General features: G+C 47.0%; 1 protein-coding gene across 1 annotated transcript; it reads left to right on the forward strand.

The window, feature by feature from the left end:
• The first annotated feature begins 860 nt into the window (after nucleotides 1-860).
• Nucleotides 861-26,193, forward strand: WIPF2 (WAS/WASL interacting protein family member 2). Its single transcript, XM_044296913.1, has 8 exons — nucleotides 861-974; nucleotides 13,729-13,860; nucleotides 14,970-15,102; nucleotides 16,934-17,059; nucleotides 17,243-17,863; nucleotides 18,268-18,483; nucleotides 21,286-21,387; nucleotides 23,927-26,193. Exons 2-8 carry the CDS (start codon nucleotides 13,804-13,806, stop codon nucleotides 23,965-23,967), a joined length of 1,296 nt encoding a protein of 431 aa, XP_044152848.1. The 5' UTR covers nucleotides 861-974; nucleotides 13,729-13,803; the 3' UTR covers nucleotides 23,968-26,193.
• Nucleotides 26,194-26,761: the final 568 nt, after the last annotated feature.

Genomic DNA, 26,761 nt, shown 5'->3' on the forward strand with positions numbered 1-26,761 from the left:
CTTGACTCATCTCCGGATACAGGACTCATATCAGGTCATTTGCATATGGATCAAAACAGTTTTTTAACACAATAAAAGCACACAGAGCTATAGGGATTGGGTATTGCAGATGTGCTAGCGGCCATCTAGCAGCCCATGTCCCCAGCTCTATGGCCAAAATCCTGGTGACAGGTTCCCTTTAAGCTAGGGGGGCTGAGGTGGTTAAAATAAAAAAAAAGCCTCAGAAACCGCTTGCCTTTTTTTTTATACTGCATGTGATTTTTATGGCGACAAAAAATACCACCTAAGTAACAAAAACAGCAGTAGCAAGAAAGAAAGTGTGTCCAGCATAGCTAAAAATTCACCAAAAAGCTGGTGCATAAACTGCCACTAAAAAAGCAGTGGGTGCACCTGCTGTAACACGACCCCGGCCCCTGACTACAGCGGTTTTTACGTCTCTTTTACGCCTGTTTTAGGACATACAAGAAAGAGATTTCCCATAGCCGCAGTCCTTTCTCCGTTCAGCTAAAAACGCAGGCACGATTTTTGCCGGAGTCCAGAAATAAAAAATAAAGCACTCGGGCGTCCACACAAGTCCAAATTTTGGAGAGAGAAATATGAACAGCCTTTTGAAACCATTCTTTGAATTTGAACATATTTTTTAGTGTGAACACTAAAGAAACTAAAAAGATAAATACATTATTTGTAATTGCTATTATTTATCAGTACCCCCAAACATCTACACTGATGTTGTGTCCTCCTCCCCACCATAACAGCACAGTTGACCTTCCCAACATGGCAGCTTTCAGGCATCATAACTCTGACCTCCTAAACATGGCCGCCCTCGTTTTCCGCAAGCGTGATGACGTCACCCGGCCGAGCGCCACGCCCCTTGCGGTGACTCCATTTTGTGCTAGTGGAAGGAGCTGCTGGTTGTATTTCCGGGTTGTCGGAGACCGGGCAGACCGGAAACCGAAGGGAGCAGCGGAGAGAGGGTGAGCGCTCTTCAGAGATGGGCAGCGCTGCTGTCGGGCGCCCTGTGGGAGGGAGGAGGTGGCTGAGGCAGCAGTGCAGGGGCTTGGAGTGTGGGACGTGTGCAGGCACATTGCGGATGGAAATCACGGCAGCTGGGTGCTAGGCGGGGGAACTACAACTCCCATCGTCTCCTGTCAGCTGCAGACAGAAGGGGGCGTGCTGAGACTTGTAGTTACCCTCCTCTTCTCCAGGAAATGATAGGGCTTCAGTGAGAGTTGCAGCCTGTGATTTATGTCAGAAATCAGCAACATGGGCATGATGGGAGTTGTAGTGGCGCTCTCCTCATTTCCAGTGGTGTTATTATTGGACGTTTCTCCAGGACGTTTCCATACCTGGGTGTGACGACCAAGGCGGATTGTATCCGTGCGTTGACTATAGATCTAGTCGTCATGGCTACTTTCACACTAGCGTTTTTCTTTTCCGGCGCTGAGTTCCGTCCTAGGGGCTCTATACCGGAAAATAACGGATCAGTTTTATCCCCATGCATTCTGAATGGAGAGCAATCTGTTCAGGATGTCTTCAGTTCAGTCTTTTTGACTTTTTAGGACAGAGATTAAGGTACTTTCACACTTGCGGCAGAGTGATCCGGCAAAACGGATCCGGCATTGCGGTCTGCGCATGCTGAGACTGAAAAAAATAAATGCCGGATCCGTTTTTCTGGATGACCCCGGAGAGACGGATCCGGCATTTCAATGCATTTGTCATAGGGATCAGGATCCTGATCCGTCTGACAAATACCATCAGTTTGCGTCCGGATTGCCAGATCCGGCGACGGAACTGCCTGCCGGAATCCTCTGCCGAAAGTGTGAAAGTAGCCTTTAACATACGTGATGATGAGACGTACCCAGTTATGAGACCCAGCCGGTGCGCATGACATTGCCATGGCGCAATAATCTGATTGTTACAGAAATCCATACCGTGAAAGCTTTGCTTTGCCCAGTGTGGGCGCCACGACTCGTCCCCTGAGCTGACGACCGTCTGGTCACTTGGTGCATTAATGTGTGACTACCTGCATGACTGACTTTTGAGGAGCCTCTCACATTTCATATAAGTGAAGCGTAAAGGGGCACTGAGTTTTCAAAAAACTTTTGATATGTTATAGAGACACATGAAAAGTGGGGGTCTGAGTACTGAGACCCCCCCCCCCCCCCAGTGATCTCTAGAATGCGGAGAGAGAAGTGCTCACATGGCGCTCTTTCTCCTGGCGGCAGGAGACTGTCTCTGCAGCGAGGAGAGAGAGCGCAGTCTCCTTCATTCTAATGGTCGATGGGGGTCTCGGCACTAATTGGCTTCCGGTATGGACAGGAGGGGGGGGGGGGTTACATGTGGTGGTGCAGCCAATGACTGGCCCCAGCAGTGACTTATCCCCCAGGCAGCACGTCACTGGGTCAAGTGTCGCTTGGGGGGGGGGGGGGGGGGCACGTCATTGCTGCAGCGGTACACTTGATCCCCCTCCATTTAAAAAAAACTGAGTGTATGACCCTTAGGGTACGGCCACGGGGGGACACGCGGTCGTGTGCAGGTGGTCTGGGGGTACGGCCACGGGGGACACGCAGTCGTGTGCAGTGCAGGAGGCCTTGGGGTATGGCCACGGGGGGGGACACACAGTTGTGTGCAGGAGGCCTTAGGGTATGGCCACGTGGTCGGGTTTCTTCCTTCAGTTTTACAAGCCAAAACCAGGAGTGAATTCAATGGGCAGATGGCAAAGTACTTGGTAATCATTTGTGCACAAAGTCTCACTGTTTTGGGCAGATTTTGCTACCGCACACCTGTCTCATAGCAGACGTGTCAGAAGGTGACTAAAGATGGACTTCCCCTTTAAAGATCCCGGGAGACAGCCTGTCACTGAAAATCCAGCACTGAGTTGTCAGCAGTAGTTAGTGTGCTGGAGATTGTGACCAAGTGACATAGTTACCAGTGCATCATACACATGTACACGCTGCCTTAGTCACAGGCTACATGGTGACATCACACTTGTGACATCAGGTGACCAGAGGAAAATGGAAAATGTGCAGCTGGCGGCATCTTTTACCGGATGTGGTGGTCATAACTCATCGGCGGAAATGCCGCATGGTTTTCCGTTAACTGCATTGTACAAATTGCATTGTAACCTGCTGGGAGTTGTTGTTGCATTACAGCTCATGTTTGTTCCCGCTTCCAGCCTTCTAGTAAGGTATGATGGGGGAGCCCCGGGTGTGACCGCATAGCTTTGCTGCATACCTTACTAGAAGGCAAGTACAAAACCTTTAAAAATGTGGGTTGTCCAGAAAAAAAAACGAGCTGCTGCTGTGTGTCTGGATCTGCCGCCGAGTGCGGGGACAAACATGTATTTCGTAAGAGCATAAAAGACCTCAGTAAGTGTGCTGCGGACCGCAAATTGTGGTCCTCAATACACGGGCACTGACCGCGGGGCAGCCGCATGCAGATCGCGGACCCGTTTACCTGAATGGGGTTCGCGATTTGCATCCGACAGTCTGCACCGCAAAAAAGTAGTGCATGCACTACTTTTTTGCGGTTCAGAGCCACGGCCAGAAACGCCACGGAAGCACTCTGTAGTGCTTTCATGGGGTTCCGATCCATGCTCCCGCACCGCATCTCGGGGTTGGCGGACCCGATACGGCCACGGCGGGGCAACGGCCATGTGCATGTACCCTAAAGGTAAGGCTGGCCATACAGCTTAGGCCAAGTTCACACTTCAGTGTTTGGTCAGTGATTTCAATCTGTTATTGTGAGCCCAAACCTGGTGCGGGTCTAAAGACAGAACAGAAGCGGATCTTTCCATTACACCTTGCACATGGTGTGCTGCGTTTTTGTATCTTTTTTTTTTTTTTTTTTTTTTCTAATGTATACGTCAAACAGAGGCACAAAACATGATGTGAACCCCCCATTAGCTGTGGGCTGACAGAAGTTCTTGACAGCCCTGCCATACACATGCACACCCCACTCGGCCAAGTATGTATGTGTTCTCAATGAGGGATGCAGAATGATCTGCTGCCAGTCATCTCTGGTGGTAGCTCATCTCCTGTGAGTATAAAGGGTTGGACATGTTGAAACCCTTCTCTCCCCAACATCTGCAGATGGCGGATCAAGACATCCCCAAAATTAGGGGTTCAGCAAACGTTCATCTAAGAACTCAAGCACGCAACCATCTGTTTTATGGTGTGCAAATCGCAGAGCCGCAAAATACGGATACGGTCTGTGTGCCAACATTTATTATTTTTTTTCAGTTTGAGGAGAGCAAGTTGACTCTACTCTTGTAACAAGACCCTACAGCAGGCATCCTCAAACTGCGGCCCTCCAGCTGTTGCAAACTACAACTCCCAGCATGCCCGAACAGCCTACAGCTATCAGCCTACAGCAGGGCATTGTGGGAGTTGTAGTTTTACAACAGCTGGAGGGCTGCAGTTAGAGGATGCCTGCCCTACAGCATTATAATGATTTATAATTCTGCGTGTCGCCGCCTGACATCAGCTGTAATGGATTGTACTGACCTAATGCTGTCAGTACAGTTCAGTAGAGCTGAGGTCTGGCAGGGACACACAGCATTATAAATCATTATAATGTGGGAGGTCCGGTTATAACAGTAGAGGACAGGAAATCATGATCCCACAAGGAGTGTTTCCTGCAGTAAAACTTAAAGGGGATGTCCGATTAAATAATATTCTACAGTTTTGAAACCAGCACCTGGATCTAAATACTTTTATTATAGCTACTGAGTTACTCCGTTAAATCTGTATTAGCGTCACCTACTCTTTTTCTAATTTCTCTGTCCTCCTCACTGAAGCACGTGCTCTGTTCCATCCTTTAACTGCCACTTGATGCAGTAGAAAGGGCACGCCCCATAAGCGGGCAGCTAGAAATAAATCCAGCAGAATAATTGGAGCAATGAATGGGGAGATCTGTGGATCCATGTGAGGTACAGGGCTGGTTCTGGCTGTGTTTAGAAAAAGGTATTTAACCATTAAAACAGATGCTAATACAAGGAAAACCAATAATGCCAACAACAAAAAGACCAGATTAAAGGGAACCTGTCACCTCGAAAATGCATCTTCACCCGCCAGCAGTACCTCATAGTAGCCCGCAGCCTGATAATAATCTTATGTTTCATCCTGTTGACTGATGCTGCATAAGATCAAGAAACGCGGTTTTATTCTCCATCAGCGCTATAGTGCCGGTCAGCTTCAAGTCAAGGTAAACAAGCCGCCTAACCGTCCCCTCTTGCCTGAGAGTGACAGCCTGCAGTGCGGCCGCGATTCTCCAAGTCTCGCGCATGCGCAGAGCGATTTTTAGTAATGCGCTATCCCATCTCCTGCTGCCGCTGTTAGCCGGGTTTCAGCGGCTCAATGCGCATTGAGCTAGCTCATCGATTCAAGCATGTTGTCCCCCATGGTGCCGTTCTGGTTTCATGTTTGCAGAGGAAATAAGCTTTATTTCCCTCTCCTGTGGTATGCTAATGTTTGCTTTCAAGTCAAGGAGCCTGGCTCTTTCATCCTCCAAGTCATGGTTGTGGTGCCCAAATCCGGGCTCCCGCCCCTTGATTGACTTGTAGAGCGGTGGCAACATCATCCCCTCGCCTCTCCACATCTCGCACATGTCTTGAGCAGGTACACTCTGTCTCCTCCAGGGCAAAGGCACCATGGGGGAAAACATGCTCTAAATCAGGAGTGCAAAGCCTTTTCAGGTTGGGGGCCACATTGTCAGTCTGAACCAATTCCAAAACCTAAACGGGTTCTCTCACTTCAGCAAGTGGCATTCATCATGTAGAGAAAATGAATACAAGGCACTTACTAATGTATTGTTATTGTCCATATTGCCTCCTTCGCTTGCTGGATTCATGTTTTCCATCACATTATACACTGCTCGTTTCCATGGCTATGACCACCCAGCAATCCATCAGTGGTGGTCGTGCTTGCACACTAAAGGAAAAAGCACTAGCCTATGTGCGCTTCCATGGTCCTGGCCACCAGAGAGGCTGATGCTTTTTCCTATAGTGTGCAAGCACGACCACCACTGATGTATTGCAGGGTGATCGTAACCATGGAAACGAGCAGTGTATAATGTGATGGGGAAAAATGAATCCAGCCAGCAAAGGAGGCAATATGGACAATTATTAGTAAGTAGCTTGTATTAACTTTCTTTACATGATAAATGCCACTTGCTGAAGTGAGGGAAACTAAAATACTATATGGCATAGTGAACACACAGTATATATCATAAATGTCTAGTTACACTTCCAGGACTCCCATCTAATGGGGTAATACATGAAAGATACATGTGAGCAGCCACAAGACGTAGACATAAATGTCTGCTACCAGATGGTTGGGGGGGGGGGGCCGCACAGAGTGGTATGGAGGGCCGCAGGTTGTGCACCCCTGCTCTAAATGAGGTGGAGTATCTCGATGACCGCTTCCCTTTAAATACCTGTTACTCTTAATGCTGCTTTATTCACCTGTATGAATACACTTCTAGTAATGCTATATCTGTAAAAACTGGACACCCTGTGGCAATACTGTATTATGGTCCACCTCAAATAGTGGCCTCCATGCAATCCATTTATTAGCTTTTTGTGTTTCCTTGCTGTGCATGTACCCTTAGGGAAGGCTTGGTTACAATATGGCTTCCTCTACGACTCCCACAATTTGTCACCCAGCCGTTCTCAAGTCCTAAACATGTATTATATCTCCCGGACTCCTTCATATGCGATTCACTTTTATTGTCAGACATGAGGTGGGTTTTTTAGTGGGTCACGTTGTCATCCAGCTTTTCCAGAAATGGATATAAATATAAAAAAAATATATGGTTGACTTAAAGGACAACCTGACAGACAAGGGCTTTAGGCCTCGTTCACATTTTTGTGTCCGTTTGAGGTCTGTGGAAAATCCGCCTATGTTTCATCCATGAAGAATCGTTATTTTTGCCCCCCGCGTGTCATCCGTTTTCCATGGACACTGCTAGGCTGAAAATGAATTTCCACAGCATGTCCTACAAATGGTGTGTGAAGAAGCACTGACAGAACTCAGATGCCATGTGTGTTGTGTCAGTGGTTTTTCACCAACCCATAGACTACCCAAGTAGTGCATGTCTCTTGGGGGTCAGTGGAAAACCTCTGATGTGTGAACAGACACTAAAATCAGTGGGTACGAGTGCTGTCCATGGAAAACGGAAATGTGAACGAGGCCTTACAGGGGATTATAAGATCTCTGCCTTCGTTGAGAAGGTGTGATACAGATGTGTGGAATTTATTTTGATCACTTCCTGAATGGGGAGGTGACAGCGGAGAGATGGAGGTCACATTCTGGTATCTGAAGTATGACAGCAATGACTGGCATGGTGGTATTACCTGTATATAGGGGCCCGTACCTAGGATAATATGTGCACCGAGCAGCCAGATTGCAACGGGATGTGTGATGGTAAAGTAAGAGTGGCCCAATTATGGGTAGCTGCCATCTCCAGGAAGACGACCACACAATGGTCATCTCTCACGGATTGTCATTGCTGAAGCCTCGTATGGGTGGCTGCAGGTTTGGGCTTGTTGAATTGGATGTAGCTGGGAGGCGTTGAGTACAGTATAGGGTCTTGGGTCAGTCAGGTTTTCTTTGGATGCACACTTGAGAACGTCCTGTTTTACTTGTACTTCCAGTATTTCCCCTTGTTACTGGTCTGTAAAGCAGGTGCACTTAGCGCTTATTACCCGTGGGCACTTCTACCTTCACAGGCTGCGGTAAAGCGTCTGTTCTCGGGTAGGCTCATAGTGGTGTAGGGGGCTCGCCTTTAGGGTATGGCCACATGGGGCTGGATTTTCACCCTATGCCTTAGTGTATATCCACAGCATAAACTGACCTTTACAATGTGCACCGCAGGTCCGATGATGATGCAGATTTTTTTGCAGCCTGTGGATGAGATTTTAAAGGGCATCTGTCATTGGCAATCTCGCCTTCAAACCAGGCACAATGCCTGGTAGGATTGGCTCAGACTACTGTAATCATACCTTTTTATTTGGAGATTTGATGCTTTACCAAGAAAAAGGCAGTCTTATTCATGTCTAAAGGAGTTGTTAAATGCACCATGGGGTCGCCGAGCCGCTCGGTGCACCTTAACCCCGCCTCTTTCTTCTGGCAGCCCCTCCCTTGTCTTCTTGAATAACACGGCCAGGCTTCTGTATCATTACTACAGCGTCGCTGAGCTTTCAGAAAGCATTTGGTATGTCATAACATATGAGAAGTTTTGATGGGTGGGGGGTCTGAACCGAGATCCCCCTGATCACTAGAACGAGGAGAGAGAAGTGTAGGAGGAGGCAAAATCAAGATGGACTTTCTCTTGAGCCTGTCTCCTGCAGAGTAGGTGCACTATGTGTGCACTTCTCTCTCCTCTTTCTAATGATCAGCGGGGGTCTTGGCACTCAGACCCCCACGGATCAAAGCCTTTTGCATGTTGCTGTGACAGATCAAAAAATGTTTGAAAGCTCCGTGATGCATTAAGCCTGGCCTGTCAATCAAGAAGGAGATGGAGAAGCTGGTGGGGGACAGCAGCAGAGCTAGGGTGCACTAAGGGGTTCGGACCCACCCACAGTGCACTTATGTATGAACAAAAAGACTCGTTTCTTGTCCATGAAGCATTGGAACGCCAAATAAAAGATATGGTTACATTTGGATTAGCCATTGTGTCTAGTTTAAAGGAGGTTCTCTGAGATATGCCTAATGATGACCTATCCTTAGGATAGGTCATCATTATGCATGAGAACGTCAGGGGTCCGACCCCTGGGACCCCCGCTGATGAGCTGTACGAAGAGGCTCTGTCTAGGCCAGTGACATCACATTCATCGGTCACATGGCCCAGGCGCTTAGTTAGGGTGAAATGGGCCGCCGTCGGTCCAGGAAATGTCTTTAGATTTATCTTGCCCTGTAAGCTATTCACTTGGCCCTTCCATTTATACTCTGCTTTCAGGCCATGTTCCAGATCTAGTGGCTGTGTGTTTAAGGTGAGGCCCTTAATCCGCCCCCTTTTTATAGTCTGTGAAGTTATTTGCACGTTCTCCTCCTGGATTATATACTTTATTAAAAATAGCCGCACAGTGTAACAATACTGCTGGATTTATCACGTATTTCATAGAAGTTGTGACTTGGAGTGTAGAGGCTAGGGATGAGCCAATTTCATATTTTGCAGTTCGTGAGCGGGTATATGCCGACTTGTGTTATGGATTCCGTTACCACGGACCATAACGCAGCTTCATGACGGAATTTCGAACAGAATTCCTTTAGAGGCATTCCGTTATTCATTCTGTCATAATAGAAGTCTATGGGCTGCATAACAGATCCGTTTCCATTATGCAGCCCGTAGACTTCTATTATGACAGAATGAATAACTGAATGCCTCCAAAGGAATTCCGTTATGGTCCGTGGTAACGGAATCCATAATGCAATTCGGCACATACCCGCACACGAACTTTAAAATATGACATTCGCTCATCCCTAGTAGAGGCGCATGTGCAGTGACTACTCCAGTATCGGAGGCAGAGTCTCTGCGCTCGTGCTGCTACTTGGAGCAGCAGCGCAGGCTCGGGGCAAGATGTCTCCTGAGGATAGGTCATCAATAGAAAAAGTCCGGACAACCCCTTTAACCTGTTAAAGGGGTTATCCCATGATTAATGTAAAAAACGTCCTATAGAACATGACCACTTCTTTCTAACAAAGCTAGAACTGCCCTGTACCTCACATGGACCCAGAGATTTCTTCAGTTATTGCTCTGCTAGTTTTATATCAAGCTTGCAGCTCAGTGGGGCAGGTCCTTTCTGCTGCAAGGATGGAACTGAGCATAGGTGTATATACCCTCAGCGATGGTACTAAGGTGGAGGGAGAAATAAGGAAAAGAACAAAGAAACTAGGGCTGCAGCTAACGATTATTTGAATAATCGATTAGTTGCCGATTAATTTCTACGATTAATCGATTAATCGGGAAAAACGACAAAATTACAAAACAGAGGTTTATATGATCTTACTTGAAAAATTATGTTCAAAGGCCATATTAAAACAAATTGTGGACGACACTTATGGGGGATCTGTGGACGACACTTATGGGGGATCTGTGGACGACACTTATGGGGGATCTGTGGACGACACTTATGGGGGATCTGTGGACGACACTTATGGGGGATCTGTGGACGACACTTATGGGGGATCTGTGGACGACACTTATGGGGGATCTGTGGACGACACTTATGGGGGGATCTGTGGACGACACTTATGGGGGATCTGTGGACGACACTATTATGGGGGATCTGTGGACGACACTTATGGGGGATCTGTGGACGACACTTATGGGGGATCTGTGGACGACACTTATGGGGGATCTGTGGACGACATTTATGGGGGGATCTGTGGACGACACTTATGGGGGGATCTGTGGACGACACTTATGGGGGGATCTGTGGACGACACTTATGGGGGGATCTGTGGACGACACTTATGGGGGGATCTGTGGACGACACTTATGGGGGATCTGTGGACGACACTTATGGGGGGATCTGTGGACGACACTTATGGGGGGATCTGTGGACGACACTTATGGGGGGATCTGTGGACGACACTTATGGGGGGGATCTGTGGACGACACTTATGGGGGGATCTGTGGACGACACTTATGGGGGATCTGTGGACGACACTTATGGGGGATCTGTGGACGACACTTATGGGGGATCTGTGGACGACACTTATGGGGGGATCTGTGGACGACACTTATGGGGGGATCTGTGGACGACACTTATGGGGGGATCTGTGGACGACGTTTATGGGGGGATCTGTGGACGACACTATTATGGGGGATCTGTGGACGACACTATTATGGGGGATCTGTGGACGGCGTTTATGGGGGATCTGTGGACGGCGTTTATGGGGGATCTGTGGACGGCGTTTATGGGGGATCTGTGGACGGCGTTTATGGGGGATCTGTGGACGGCGTTTATGGGGGATCTGTGGACGGCGTTTATGGGGGATCTGTGGACGACACTTATGGGGGATCTGTGGACGACACTATTATGGGGGATCTGTGGACGGCGTAGTTATGGAGAGGGGGATATGTGCACTGTTATGGGCATAACAGTGCACAGATCCCTTTCCTCATAACAGTGCACAGACCCCCCTTCCCATAGCAGTGCCATACACAGACCCCCCCTCCTCCCCATAGCAGTGCTATACACAGATCCTCCCCCCTCCCCATAGCAGTGCTATACACAGACCCCCCTTCCCCCTAACAGCCCCGGCGCTTGCATCTTTATTTTACCTTTTTACAATGACGCTCCCGCTCCTGTAAGGCCCCTTTCACACGGGCGAGATTTCCGTGCGGGTGCGATGCGTGAGTTGAACGCATTGCACCCGCACTGAATCCTGACCCATTCATTTCTATGGGGCTGTTCACATGAGCGGTGATTTTCACGCAACACTTATGCGTTGCGTGAAAATCGCAGCATGTTCTATATTCTGCGTTTTTCACGTAACGCAGGCCCCATAGAAATGAATGGGGTTGCGTGAAAATCGCAAGCATCCGCAAGCAAGGGCGGATGCGGTGCTATTTTCACGCATGGGTTCTAGGTGACAGTCTATTCACTGTATTATTTTCCCTTATAACATGGTTATAAGGGAAAATAATAGCATTCTGACTACAGAATGCAGAGTATAATAGGGCTGGGAGGGTTAAAAAAAATAAAAAAGTTAACTCACCTTATCCCCATGATCGCCTAGTTCCCGGTCGGTCTCTTCTTTAGCAGTGACTAAAGGACCAGTGGTGTCGGCAGATCACATGCTCCATCACCACGGTGATGGACCATGTGATTGGAGCATGTGATCTGACATCACCAAAGGTCATTCAGCCCAAGCCCACAGCTAAAGAAGAGACCGACCGGGAACTACACGATAATGGGGATAAGGTGAGTTAACGTTTTTATTTTTTTTTAACCCTTCCAGCACTATTATACTATGCATTCTGTAGTCAGAATGCTATTATTTTCCCTTATAACCATGTTATAAGGGAAAATAATAGAATCTTCAGAACATCAATCCCAAGCCCGAACTTCTGTGAAGAAGTTCGGGTTTGGGTACCAAACATGCGCGATTTTTCTCACGCGAGTGCAAAACGCATTACAATGTTTTGCACTCGCGCGGAAAAATCGCGGGTGTTTCCGCAACGCACCCGCACATTTTTCCGCAACGCCCGTGTGAAACCAGCCTTACAGCCAGGCAGAGCGGACGGCGGCGTAACGTCACTCAATCACGTGACGCGCCTGCTCCGCCCACTTCATGAATGAAGGAGGCGGAGCAGGCGCGTCACGTGATTGAGTGACGTTACGCCGCCGTCCGCTCTGCCTGGCTGTTACAGGAGCGGGAGCGTCATTGTAAAAAGGTAAAATAAAGATGCAGCGCCCGCCCGCCCGAATAGCAACGAATCGGCGATTATTCGATAACTGGATTCGTCGACAACGAATCCAGTTATCGAATATAATCGATTACATCGATTAATCGTTGCAGCCCTAAAAGAAACAAAGTAAGACATGTGGCGGACCTGCTGCCCTCACCCCTTTTCTGAAAATGGCAAGGTCGCCACAGAAATGCCACATGTGATAAGTGGTATTTAAAAAAACACAAGGTTTTTTTTCCTCCAAAAAAGCAGCACTAGATGACAAATCTCCACTTGATGTTTTGCTAATAGAGGTGGTCCCAAGTGGATGACCCTCCAGTGCAAGCGCCGCATTCCCATGTAATGGTGCTGTATGATGCATGCGTATATAGTGCTTTACTTGATTTCGCTGATGCGTTTCCTATAAGCATTTTAATTACGGCAGCAAAGGTAGCATGTGATATTACGTATGCTAAAGTTCAAGGAGCTTGTCGAGAAGGAATCTGCATCTTCAATTTGTACTCCGTTTCCTGTTTACAGTTCTATTAAACCTCGGGCAAGTACTCCGGCAGCGTTAGTGATTTTCTACAGGTTTTTCTTATTTTGCCTTTATTTGCCTAACAAACAACTTAGAATATGAAGGATAAGTATATTCTTGGGCTCCATTCACCCTTCCGCAATTGTGGTCTGCATCCATTCTGCAATTGTGCAGACCCATTCATTCTCTATGGGGATGGAATGGATGCGGACAGCACACAGTGTGTTGTCCACATCCGCATTTCAGGAGAGCGCCGCAGATCTTCCGGTCCGCGAAAAAATAGAACATGGCATTTCTATGGGGGTGCCGGCCAGGTGTATTGCGGATACGCAATACACTACGGGCGTGTGACTGGACCCTTACCAAGTTGTGGCCTTTAGGAACCTGCAGGTCTGATATGCTTATACATTTATGGCTACAGATGGATTTGAGGTTAGTACTCAGATTGGAGTGGCTATGTTACCTGTGCCATATTCATGAATAGGACGCCGCAGTATTAATAAGGTTGGCGCAATGTAGATGCGTCTGTTTCAGTGAAAGTGTGCACACAACCGTATCCATTTTGTAGTCCGCAAAATGCAAGTACGTGTTTTGTGTGCTTCAGTCCCCGCGTGCAACAGGAATGATGACATTTCCATGCCAATAACCTGGTGTACCAGATTTGATGAATGTGAAACGCATTGCTGTGAACAGTTCTTTTACGGAGTACAGACCGCTGTAATCCCCGTATATCCCACCTTCTCCTGTAAACTGGTCCTTTTCTGATGTGACTATACATCTTTTGATTACAGGATTCGTGTGGTCCCCACCCCATATAGGGGCTGGTTACAGGAGTTAATCGTGAGTGCTTAATATTCTCAAGAAAGATGCCTATTGCCCCCCCACCACCACCGGGACCTCCCCCACCTCCGACCTTCTCCCAGGTAAGTGCAAACAACCAAGTTCAATATCTAGGACTGGTAATACTAGCGAAGTCTGTTATCCTCTGTACTACTCCCATCATAAAACCCGTGTCAATCGATCGGTGGAGGTCTGACACCTGGGACCGATCGGCTGTTTTGAGCAGGCACTGGAGCTCCTGTGATCACTGCAGCCTTCTCCAAGCTCACTAGGCACACTGCTGTGCATTGCTATTGTGCTCCACCCCATTCACTTGGCTGAGCTGCTCCTAGGCCATGTGACACATGAACATGTTGTCACTGGCCTAGGAAAAGCGGAGAGAAGGGCATGGCGTTCACTGGAGCGCCGGTGCCTTCTCAAACAGCTTATCTGCAGAAGGTCCTGGGTGTCAGACTCCCACCGATCAGATACTGATGACCTATCCAGAGGATAGGTCATCAGTATAAAATTCTCTGAAAACTCCTTCATAGAGGATGTCCACTTCTTCCCGATCTATTCTCAGTATATGCCGTATCCGGTTATCAGACATCGGTCAGCTTTTTCAGAGTAGCTCTGGTGCTGGAAGTCACTGCCGGGGCTACACTTTCTGTCCATTGTAATCAGCCTGACCTACTATACAGTGGACGGAGCTACAAGGAAAGTACTGATTAGCAGGACCCCACTGATCGGATATTGAGGGTCTGTCCTGACTAGTAAAGGAGTGGACAGTTCCTTTAAGCTGACTATACGCTGACTGATTTTTCTGGGATTGGCCAACCATCGGATGTGGATGAGGACTTGTTGGGGAATAGAAGGATTGGACTGATATGTCCTAGGAGTTGGGAGGGATAGATATTGGCAGTGTGTAACCAGCCTTCTTTTATGAAGATATCATTTATTAAAAAAAGAAATGAAAAAAAAAAACAGACCACGCAGACAAAGAGATTTATCCACCATTAGGTCTGTTTTTATTTCTAGATGTGGCTTGCATCTCATTAGAAATCATAGGGTTGTCATGAGATGGATTGTGCCACGTAGGTATTGAGTGAGCTGGAGCTCTGTGTGTGTGCCACGCTGTGTAAGGGCAGAATATTAGTAGATTTGTTTTGCTGCTCTCTCTATACATTAATCTGTCCTTGTTCTTTGTCAACAGGCGAACACTGAGCCCCCTCGGCTTTCCCGTGGCGAGCAGAGAGGCCGAGGGGCTCTTCTGAACGACATCTGTAAAGGAGCTCAGCTAAAGAAGACCACTGTGGTGAATGACCGGAGTGCCCCAGTGTTGGAAAGTATGTACTGCTGTATGCGAAGACCAGGAAATATTCATGTAATATCTAGGCACTCCCTTTCTACATCAATATTGACTGATGTGAAATGTCTGTGTTTGAAGCCGTACAGTTTACTGAACTCTGTACTTTCCTCATGCAGCTGTAGGAGGTATAGTCCAGCCTGCCGGTGTGACCCTCACATTCAGTTAGATTCACCCCTGGCATCCTTTCCTTATAGGAAGTCATTGTGAAAAATGTCATTGTCACTGTCCTTCCCCACAGCGGCAGTATGGAGAAGCAGTAGTCGGCTAACCCTAGTAACTAGATGTCAGCACAGTGTACGTTACAGAAAAGAACCATAGGAGAACAGAAGAGAGGGGAGTTATTATTTATCTCTAAGCATATACCCCCGAGGGTCGTCTCCAGAATGGGGGTCCCTTGTTTGAATAGAGCAGCGGTCAAACGTGCACTTCTGCTTCAGTCAGACCCTATGGGACTGCTGGAGAGAGCTGTACTCGGGTGTCTCCATTTGTCCCATTGAGATGGATAGAGTGGCGATGAACATACGTGACCACTGCTCTATTCATGCAGGTGGACATAAGAACCATATTCTCGTGTTAGGGAAGGGGGGTGGTCCCGACTGTCAGACCCTTACGGATGTAGTGGCCACAGTTAGTCCCAGCGCCAAGCTTGTGAGATGACACTGCAGACGATATCTGGTCTGATTAGACATTGTCAAAGCAGTGAAGATCACACCCTCTTGGGAAATGACTGCCTCAATAGTAAACAGAGTGCAATATCTCTGGAATGAGGGTAGGGGTGCAGATAAGAAGCGCATGAATTAGAATTATCAACAGGTGACAGGTCCTCTTTAATTAATTGAAATCTAAAGTTGCTAAAATGATAAGAATCCATGGGCACGAGTAAAGTCAGCAGGGGTGTCTTTCTGAAACTTTCGAGAATCATAGGTCTAAAAGTGGCCATACACCTAAAGGTATATTCACACATAGCAGATTTGTTGCAACATTCTCTGCCACTGTCCCATTCAGCCAAATGGGTCTTGCAGATATTGGAGTGCTTGCTGCGGAAACAACCCCATTCAGATGAATAAAGATGATTTTCAGTCATTGAAATTTCTGCAACAAAATCTGCCGTGTGTGGGCTTACATCAGGTGAACATCAGTTTACGCCATACACATGGATTAGCCAAGTGTGCGTGTTTATTGCCTTATTATGAGGTTAGAGGTTAAGTAAGGCTACTTTCACACTAGCGTTCGTCAGTCCGCTCGTGAGCTCCGTTTGAAGGGGCTCACGAGCGGACCCGAACGCAGCCGTCCAGCCCTGATGCAGTCTGAATGGAGCGGATCCGCTCAGACTGCATCAGTCTGGCGGCGTTCAGCCTCCGCTCCGCTCGCCTCCACACGGACAGGCGCACAGCTGAACGCTGCTTGCAGCGTTCGGGTGTCCGCCTGGCCGTGCGGATCCGTCCAGACTTACAATGTAAGTCAATGGGGACGGATCCGTTTGAAGATGCCACAATATGGCTCAATCTTCAGGCGGATCCGTCCCCCATTGACTTTACATTGAAAGTCTGGACGGATCCGTACGAGGCTATTTTCACACTTAGCTTTTATATGCTAAAATAATGCAAATGGATCCGTTCTGAACGGAGCCTCCGTCTGCATTATTATGATCGGATCCGTTCAGAACGGATCCGATCGAACGCTAGTGTGAAAGTAGCCTAAAGGAGGTGTTGTGGGGATGTTTATACAGTTGCCGTGCCATGGTATTATTGAATCTGAAATAAATGTCTGCCCATTTTCTGTACCATAACTGCTGTAATGTTTTGCAGAACCTAAAGGTTCAAGTGGTGGTTCTGGGTTTGGACCAACTGGTGGAGGAGCACTGCAGCCGAAAGGAGGTCTCTTCCAAGGAGGAGTTCCCAAACTGAGGCCAGTGGGGACCAAAGATATCTCAGGTACATGATGATCTTCTTTTCTTTCTATTGATGATATATTTGAAAGTTCTTATTGCTGATCCATTAATGTCAAATTGGTTCTGGGATGGTCTGACAGGCAGCAAAAGTCTTCAGTGCTACTTGCTATCCTTTCACCCTGATTTCTGTAAAGCATTTTCTGAATTTTGTAATTTTTATCTTCAGAAAGCCCATCTGGTCGGTCTCCTCTTCAGGGTTCATCTACAAGACCAGCTGCTCCCCGTCCCCCAGTTTCAGGAGGGAGACCCCAGGATGATACTGATAGCAGCAGCAACCGTTCTTCCCCTCCGGAAATTGGACGAGCTCACAGGCCGTCCTTGCCAGATCTTACGCGCCCCCCTAATACCACTAGTCCTGGAATGAAGCACAGTTCCTCAGCCCCTCCTCCACCTCCTCCTGGGCGACGCCATGCTAGTTCAACACCTTCTCCTGCTCAAAGCGCCAAACCCTACAGTAGGGATAAACCCTTGCCGCCAACCCCAGGACATCGGGCCCCTGCTGCACCTCCAGTGAAGCCCCCTCCCTCTCCAGTCAACATGCGGACCCCTAATTCTCAGGGACAGCCTCCTCCTCCGCCACCTTACAGACAACCCCCTACTTCTGTGAATGGACCACCAAGCCCCATAAATGAGCCACCCCCAGATCTACCACAACGGCACAACTCTCTCCATCGTAAGCAACCTGCACCAGTGCGAGGACTGGCTCCTCCTCCACCTTCCGCAAATCTATCTCCGGGTGGTAACAGACCACCACCCCCGGCCAGGGACCCTCCTTCTAGGGGAGCAGGTGAGACACGGCGGGCATTACTGGACTAGTATTGTTACTGTACTGCAGTGTCCTTTTTGTGTGATTCACAGAGGAAGACTAGCACCACGTTAAACTTCATATTTATTCTTTATTCCAAATGTATTGAAATCCATTCACTATAGATAAGCAACAAGAACAGACCAGCATATAACGGCACTTACTGAAAAACCGCACCCGGTTTACTGATCTGTTTTTGTTGATTATCTATGGTGAATAGAAGCTTTAATACATACGTGAAGTTTTAACATGGCGCTGGTCTTCCTCTGTGATTGAAGATGCCAGAGTCCGTGTGCCTGGCCATGACAGCTGACCCTTGGCTTCTGCTTACTTTTATTGATAATTGTCTTAATGTTACGGTTTTGCATTACTGCCATGTTTTGCAGCTCCACCTCCACCACCTCCCATAATACGTAATGGAGGTCGTGATGCACCTCCTCCTCCTCCCCCTCCTTACCGAATGCATGGCACAACGGATACAACACAGAACCGGGCAAAGCCACCCCCTCCTCCCTCTCGAACTCCTTCTGGACCTCCGCCACCACCACCTCCTGTGAGGAATGGACACAGAGACTCTATCTCTGTTGGGAGGTCATTTGCAGGTAAGATCTGCTCTAATGGCAGATTGCATTCCCCTCCTGCAGTGTTGGAAGAATATTGAATACATGAGATCTCCATGTAGTGTTGGTTTGTATATATTCTCACACCTCTATATTGTGATGTAAACTGCTTGTCTCTCCCTGACTAGTAGCATCCAGTCTTGTCCTCCTTGTTTCTTACTTTCAACCCCCATGCTGAGATTAAAGGAAATGTGTCACCAAAAATGTTTTCTGCCAGTTGAAACAAGATAGAGGCACATCTCCTTTTTTCTAATCAGTTTTTATTTTTAGATTATGGAGTTTTTTTTTATTCTATTTCCTGAACATGATTATGGGGGCAGCCATCTTGCCTGAGATGTTCTTAACATCATTTAGAAAGCATTAAGAAAAGAGACTGAGAAAAAAAGAGGCTGAGCTATGGGACCTTAAATGGGGTTCTCCGGGAATTAAGAAAATGAAAATACTTAAAAATTACTTCATTATAAATATATTCCCAAATACCTTTCATTAGTTATAATGCCTCATTTTGTCTAGGGAGCAATGATTAGTAGAACCAAAATGGCTGCCGTCCTATTAGTACACACAAAACCTGTCCTAATCACACAGGAGGGCAAGTTACATTACAACACTGAGGTAAACAGCCGCCTCATCCTCCTCTCTGCTCTGCTTATCAGGGATTATGATCCTGAATACAGCTGAACTTTAGCTGAATCTCTGTAGGAATGGAGTTCATGAGCAGATGTGGCTAATGAGCAGCAGCTCTTGTGTGCAGCCTCCATTACCACAGCCCCACATTACCACAGTCTGTCCTTCCCGTCCGCTCTGTACTTCATGTCTCCTTATGAACTTCATTACTACAGAGATTCAGCTGAAGATCATATTTAACTGTAGTAAGGATCATAATCCCTGACAAACAAAGCAGATGAGGCGGCTGTTTACCTCAGCGTTGTAATGTAACTTGCCCTCCTGTGTGATTAGGACAGGTTTTGTGTGTACTAATAGGACGGCAGCCATTTTGGTTCTACTAATCATTGCTTCCTAGACAAAATGAGGCATTATAACTAATGAAAGGTATATAATGAAGTAATATTTAAGTATTTTCATTTTCTTAATTCCCGGAGAACCCCATTTAAGGTCCCATAGCTCAGCCCCCCCCCACTCAATTTTCAGAATGAACGGAAGAAACATTGCTGTAGCACTGCTAACCTTTACTGTAAATGACTGGGGCCAGGTGCTGCTGTGTAGGAAAGCTTTGAAGGCACACAGCACTCATGTAGCACTGCAGCCCCTTCTTTCTCAGTTTTTGCGGTGTCATAAAGTGATGGCAGTACAGTACATAGAACATCAACACACTGTTCTCATAGAGCCAAGTAGACTAAGTGGTAACATGATTGTATTGCAGCTACGAGACACGATCTGCAGTCACTGTACTTTATTGTAACTTGTACTGTATATGCTGCTGATTTGACTTGTGGTTGGGCTAGGAACACGGCATATGCCACAACAAACGTGGATGCGGCAAACTATATACGGTCATTTTAACAGCGAGTCTGTCAACGCATCCTCAGTCCAAGCAGGTAACAAACACCTTTATACGGATAACGCGAGTTTCCGAACCGCGGAGTGCAGAGGTATAGGAAACTGCATTCTCCATGTAGCCTACGGAAAGGACGGTGTTTGGATACATTGTCATACAGGAAGATAAAAAATATATGAAGGTGTTTGTTACCTACATGGACTGTGAGGATGAATTGCTAGACTCACTAGTAAAGTGTCCGTGTATAGGTTGCCGCAGCCGCCCTTGTTGTTGCCTATGGACATGGGGAGTGCATGGTGGAGCTCCTAAGCAGGACGGGCTTGGCCTAAATGGTGTTTGCCTAGGAACCCAGCAGCCAGCAGAGGGCACTGTAAGAGTATGCGGAAAAATTTAGTAGTGAGGGAAATGCAGTAGATGTCACTGGATTGGATTCTGCGGAGCTGGAAGGAGGAGTGTTTAGAATGAATGATCGATCATAGCCATAGCACTGACTCATGGTATAAGGACTATTACACTGCATACAAGCACATGTCCAAGTGTTTAATAATAGGATGCCATGCAGTACATGTCCTCTAACCCTTTCACTGCCATGGCAGTCTTCATATTTTTGACAGCGCTTTTCGCCATGTTAAACTGCTGGTAACTAGGTAAAGCCGGGAAGATCAGTACAAACATACCTTTTGTGGAGATGTTCTCATCAGTAGTTACATTTTATTCTGCAAATTTTGCTCTTTCAAAATGCCCAGAAGGCGGAGCTTCTCTGAAGTGCTCTGCATAGAGCTGCTTCACAGCTCTGCCCTTCTGCCCTGAGTGACGGGTGCAGCATCCAATCAGGAGACCGCTATAGCTGTGACCCCGAGCGGAGGCCAGGGGCTATGAGGGGCACACTAACTGTGGGCCTGCTACCACTCATTTTTTTTTTTTCTAGCTGGACAACCTTGTTAATACTGTTTCCCCTGTTATTCCACCCGGATTAGTGAGCTTTGACAGCCTGCCCTCCATGACTTCATACACATATAGCCTCCACGACTTCGAAGCCCAGAGTGAGAAGGAATTTAAATGAATAAAATACAAGTTATACTGAATATTTCCCCATAAAACCATTTATTAGTCTGCTCAGCTCCTCCTGCTCTATGGTATGATGTCTATAGTTTAGATACCATATTCAACATGACAGGTTGCCTTTAAATATATTCAAAACAGCTGAGCGGCCGCTTCCATATTATATCTGGTCTGGTGTGTAATGCACTTGTAACTTTGTATTGCAGATGACTTTGAATCAAAATATTCCTTCCATTCAGTGGATGAGTTTCCTGCTCCCGAGGACTACAGACCCTTCCAAAAAATCTACCCCAGTAAATCAATCAGAGGTAAGGCCTGGATGGGAGCAGAGTTTGGATAGTCAACTTTAGGCGTGAAGTTTATCCTACAAAGAGAGTAAGACTGTTACTTCACCCAGACCACTTGGTGCATGGAAGACCCGGAGAGGCGCCAGGTTAACATGCAAGCGATCCAGCAGGCCAGCTTCTACAGGCTTTATTGAAAAGATAAAATGACACCATGTAGCACACCACCACATGCCTGGCCTACACATTTCAAACCCTGCCTGGGGGCCATGATTAAGAACTGCAGGGTTTGAAACATGTAGGCCAGGCATGCGGTGTTATGCTATATGGTGTCATTTTATCTTTTCAATAAAGCCTGTGGATTTTATCAAGAAGCTAGGGGTCTCGATCGCTTTATATTGCACATTAGAGGTTTGCCGAATTGAGAATGGGGGTTCCGTTCCCCATCCTTATGGATGAGCAAGTTGAGCATGCGCCCTGCAGTTCCATTCATTCTCTATAGGACTGTCAGAGATGGCGTCTGGATATCTCCAGGAGTCCCATAGAGAATGAATGGAGCTGCAGTTCGGGGTGCATGCTTGATCTGGTGGATCAGATCATCGATTTTTAAAGAACTTCTTTAAATGCAATCCTACAATATAAACCTGAAGTTTGACTATGCATGCCTTATACACACTCGTGTATAGTCAAAATATCTGTGTCCTCCCATGCTACATCCATTTATTTCATTCTGTTACCCCCAAATTCTTCCTTTCACGATGGCTGCCACTATCTCTGACTTTCCCATGCAGGGCCCTGTAGGAAAGACTAAGGGTACATTCACACTTGCGGCAGCAGAGGATTCCGGCAGGGAGTTCAGTCGCCGGAACTGCCTGCCGGATCTGGCAATCCGGATGCATTTGTGAGATGGATCCAGATGCGGATCCGTCTCACAAATGCATTGCAATACCAGATTGTCCAGATTGTCATCTGGAAAAACAGATCTGGTATCTAATTTCTCATTTTTAAATGTCTGCACATGCGCAGACCGCAAAACTCGATCCGTTTTGCCGGAACACTTTCGGCTGGATCCAGCATTAATGCATTTCACTGGAAATTCATGCCGGCAAGTGTTCAGGATTTTTGGCCAGAGAGAAAACTGCAGCATGCTGCGGTATTTTCTCTGGCCAAAAAACGTAAGAGGGACTGAACTGATGCATCCTGAATGGATTGCTCTCTATTCAGAATGCATTAGGATAAAACTGATCATTTTTTTTCCGGTATTGAGCCCCTATGACGGAACTCAATACCTGAAAAGTGAAACACTAGTGTGAAAGTACCCCAAGACACCCCCCAACTGCCCTTGTATGGGCCAGGGCTGATGATGCAACATGGGAAGAACGCAGGGCACCAGATATGTTAACTATACAGATGTTGTGTAGAGTCAGATTTTAGGTTTGGACTAAAGAGTTGCTTTTACTGTTGCTGAAAAGAGTAAAATGTTCACTTTAAGGCTACTTTCACACTTGCATTCGGGGTTCCGCTTGTGAGTTCCGTTTGAAGGCTCTCACAAGCGGCCCCGAACGCATCCGTCCAGCCCCAATGCATTCTGAGTGGATGCGGATCCGCTCAGAATGCATCAGTATGGCTCCGTTCCGCTCAGCAGGCGGACACCCGAATGCAGCTTGCAGCGATTTCGTGTCCGCCTGGCCGTTCGGAGCCAAACGGATCCGTCCAGACTTACAATGCAAGTCAATGGGAACGGATCTGTTTGACGTTGACACAATATGGTGCAATTGCTAATGGATCCGTCCCCCATTGACTTTCAATGTAAAGTCAGGAGTCCCTATTAATATACCATCGGATCTGATTTTTCTCCAATCCGATGGTATATTTTAACTTGAAGCGTCCCCATCACCATGGGAACGCCTCTATGTTAGAATATACCATCGAATTTGAGTTACATCGTGAAAACTCAGATCCGACGGTATATTCTAACACAGAGGCGTTCCCATGGTGCATTATAGGTGCGGATCCGTCTGTTCAGATACCAGACGGATCTGCACCGAACGCAAGTGTGAAAGTAGCCTAAGGGGGAGAGGAATTATGTAAAATCAGGAGCAACTAAATGGTGAGGTTCAGACTTTATTATGCAGCAAAAACCTTACAGCTCCTCAGGGCAAAAAGCATAGCAAAAAGAAAATCAAACTGCAAAATGGCATGTTAATACATATATTGTTTTGCCATGATCATGGCTACAGATTTCATCTCAACCACATCTCCCGGGCTTACAGCGACTTCCCTCACCTGAACTGACTGTATGATTGTAATTTATGATGCAGCCAATCTCTCTCTCTGATTGTGGAGCTGCTGCAGTGTATTCACATCATATGACTACATGGCAGTAGCCCTTTGATCAGATACAGACTGACTGTATTATAAATTAGTATGATGCAGTCAGTTTGGGTCAGGGAAACCGGTTGGCCCAGGACATGCAGCTAAAACACCGACTGTGTTTCCCAGCCTCTAAGGTCAAGTTTATTTTGGTAAATTTCCTTTGACAAGTATACCTTTGTCTTTTTAGTAACCCGTGGAGCTCCTCCGCTGCCGCCCATTCCAAGGTGAGACGAGATTGCCAGTCTCTGCTGCCTGGACTCTTCACCCCAGCCCTTCTCCTCTCCATCCGCCTCTTACAGGGTGGGGTTGCTCCCGCATGACAACATTTGTGAACATAAAGGAGCTGGGTGCCCCCTGCTGCCTGTCTATGCATTCCATATCCTTGCCACCGACACCGCCCTCTCCACACCTTGCACGGGAGGGGGCATTGTACGGTTCCAACTCCTGGGTCTGGTCAAGGAGCTTACGATCCTGCCCCTTCCATTCTATATTTGTCAGACTTATAAGATGATTAATTTTGCTAATGCCATGAGAAACTGAATAGTTTAATACATCTGTAGGAAGAGGTTTTGAGCGGTAAGTAAAACTCCACAGTGTAGACACTATAAGGGAGAGCAGTTATACCATAGGATTACATAACCTGTTGAATAAGGATTCCCCGGAAGCTGCCCAGCGCTTCCAGGCCTCATACTCCACAGAATGCACTTTTTAACTTACCCAGCGAGACCTGGCACAACCATTTCCAGGCTGCAGTTGGGTCAGGACACTGGAGTTTGGACTCGGAATGTGGACCTCAACTGGTTGAAACTGGGAGCGTGATTAATGCCTATTGCATCTTCAGCAACACTAATTGTGCGACATGGCTGGAGAAGACACTGGCACAAGAGACCAAGGGACGTATCGGAATTGCCGGATTACAAAGAGTCTCAGAAGCGTGACTTGTTTTAATGGAGGATGTTTGTGTTTAATACGGTGATGGGGACGATTTTTATTTTTTGGTGGTTATGCACTTCGCTGTCTATGCAGATGATGAGAGGAGGGTTATTCATAAGTGGTGTTTTTCGTTTTTAGGTCACTGGAATCCCCCCAACCTTAGTTTTTGGTCTTACCGTATGGTTCATGACTGTAATCCTAATACCCCACCTGTCTTTTCTTTTTGCTTCCCAAAACTGAAATAACCATGACTGTACTATTAATCCCTTGCCACCCGTATGTATCAGGAACGCGCTGTGGTTACCCGTTTCCTCTCTGGTTATGTGTAGACGAGCTATGACAATACTAAGGTTTGTAATGGACCACACTCGGGGTATTGGACGTTTTTAGCGTGTAGTTAGAAAAGCACATATAGCACCAGTGCAGAGACTCTGCATTGTTATACAGTGCACCATGTAGAGACATTCACTGTCATTTGCTGTTGCAGCATGTTGGTCATCTGTGTATAGAGCTGCAGCATGTATGTGACTGCCAACCCCCAATGCTGCTTGGGTTTATGGGGATTCATTTGCCTTATATCAAGGGTTCACATTTTGTGCCAGTTGTTTCACATGGGTTAGGCTCATGGAATATCTTCACCAGGTCTACAGCTGCAGGTTTCCTCTTGGTCTTTTCACTACCTGCAGTTGTATGGAGGAAAGCTTTAGCGTCAAGGTGTCCGTTCTTTTCACGCCCGTCGCAATGAAACTTTCTTCTTTGAGAAACCCTAGAATAAAAGGAATTGCGCTTTAGTGAAATCAGGTTGCTGATGTTGAAGTAACTGCAGGAATATCATGCACTTGGATAAATAACAGGCTGTCCCTTTCCTAAATGTATTCTATTTTAAGGCCTTTGTGGTAAGGTGAAATGGTCTGGTCGGCTATACATGGCAGGCATTGCCCAACTGCCTGCATCCCTTGGCATTGTTTGGCCTGAGCCTTGCATGGCCTTGATTTATAATCATTTCATCCAGTGACAACATTGGCTATTGCCTGGCCATGATAAATGGCCAGTCCACCCTACATAGATATATACAATCATTATATTCACTATGAAGGCACAGAGCATGGACTTAAGACAAGATGGGTTGACGTGGCCAAAGTGTAATGACCTTTAAGGCCTCATGCACATGACTGTTGTGTGTTTTGCGGTCCGCAAAACACGGATGGCGTCCGTGTGTGGTCCGCAATTTGCCATTGGTATAGCTGCCTATTCTTGTCCGCAAAAAAGGACAAGGATAGGACAGGTTATATTTTTTTTTTTTTGAGGACCACGGAACGGAGCAACGTTGCGGACAGCACACATTGAAGTGAATGGGTCTGCATCCAAGCCACAAGAATTGCGGCTCTGATGTGGACCAGAACAATGGTCGTGTGCATGTTGCCTAACGCTGGGTTCACACCTAGGCGTTTCTCAAACGCGCGTTTCTATGCGCGTTTTATGCGCGTTTTTTTAAATAGTGAACGCGCGTTTGGGTGATTGACAGCAGTGTTGTCCAAAGAGTCTATGGCCCAAACGCGCCCAAAAAAGCTCCTGTACTTGTTTGAGCATCGGGCGTTTTACAGCGCGATCGTACGCGCTGTAAAACGCCCAGGTGTGAACCCTTCCCATAGGGAATCATTGGTTCTTGCCTGTTGTGCGTTTTACAGCTTGTAGGAACGCGCTGTAAAACGCTCAGGTGTGAACCCAGCGTAAGGGTGAGTTCACACATCACGTGTTTGTCCTGGAAATTTGATTGCAGAATCTGCACTGAAATTATGCAACTGAGTGCGTTAAAATGTTAGTGGATGGCGTTTATCACAACTTAGTCATAGCATAACAGTTCCGCCAAGGATTCACGGTATTCTGCGGATTTCCAGACCCACGGCATGTCTTCTCTATAGCAGAAATGTCAGAGTTTCATCGCAGGTTACATTTATTGCAAAGCAATGAGTAAAATCCACAATCAAAGCCGTATGTAACACAGGTGGATTTTGGTACAGATATTCACCTGGATTTACCTGCAGAATAAATAGTGTGATCTCAGCCTGAAGGTGTTTTCCAGGTCTAA

The sequence above is a fragment of the Bufo gargarizans genome, chromosome 6 (assembly GCF_014858855.1).
Source record: "Bufo gargarizans isolate SCDJY-AF-19 chromosome 6, ASM1485885v1, whole genome shotgun sequence".
NCBI classification, from domain to species: Eukaryota; Metazoa; Chordata; class Amphibia; order Anura; family Bufonidae; genus Bufo; species Bufo gargarizans.

Excerpts from the sequence above, each read along its gene's own strand:
- WIPF2 (XM_044296913.1), top strand. The coding sequence starts at position 13,804 with ATGCCTATTGCCCCCCCACCACCACCGGGACCTCCCCCACCTCCGACC. Across the intron at positions 15,103-16,933 it reads GAGTGCCCCAGTGTTGGAAA|AACCTAAAGGTTCAAGTGGT; the intron begins GTATGTACTGCT and ends AATGTTTTGCAG. Across the intron at positions 18,484-21,285 it reads TGTTGGGAGGTCATTTGCAG|ATGACTTTGAATCAAAATAT; the intron begins GTAAGATCTGCT and ends TTTGTATTGCAG.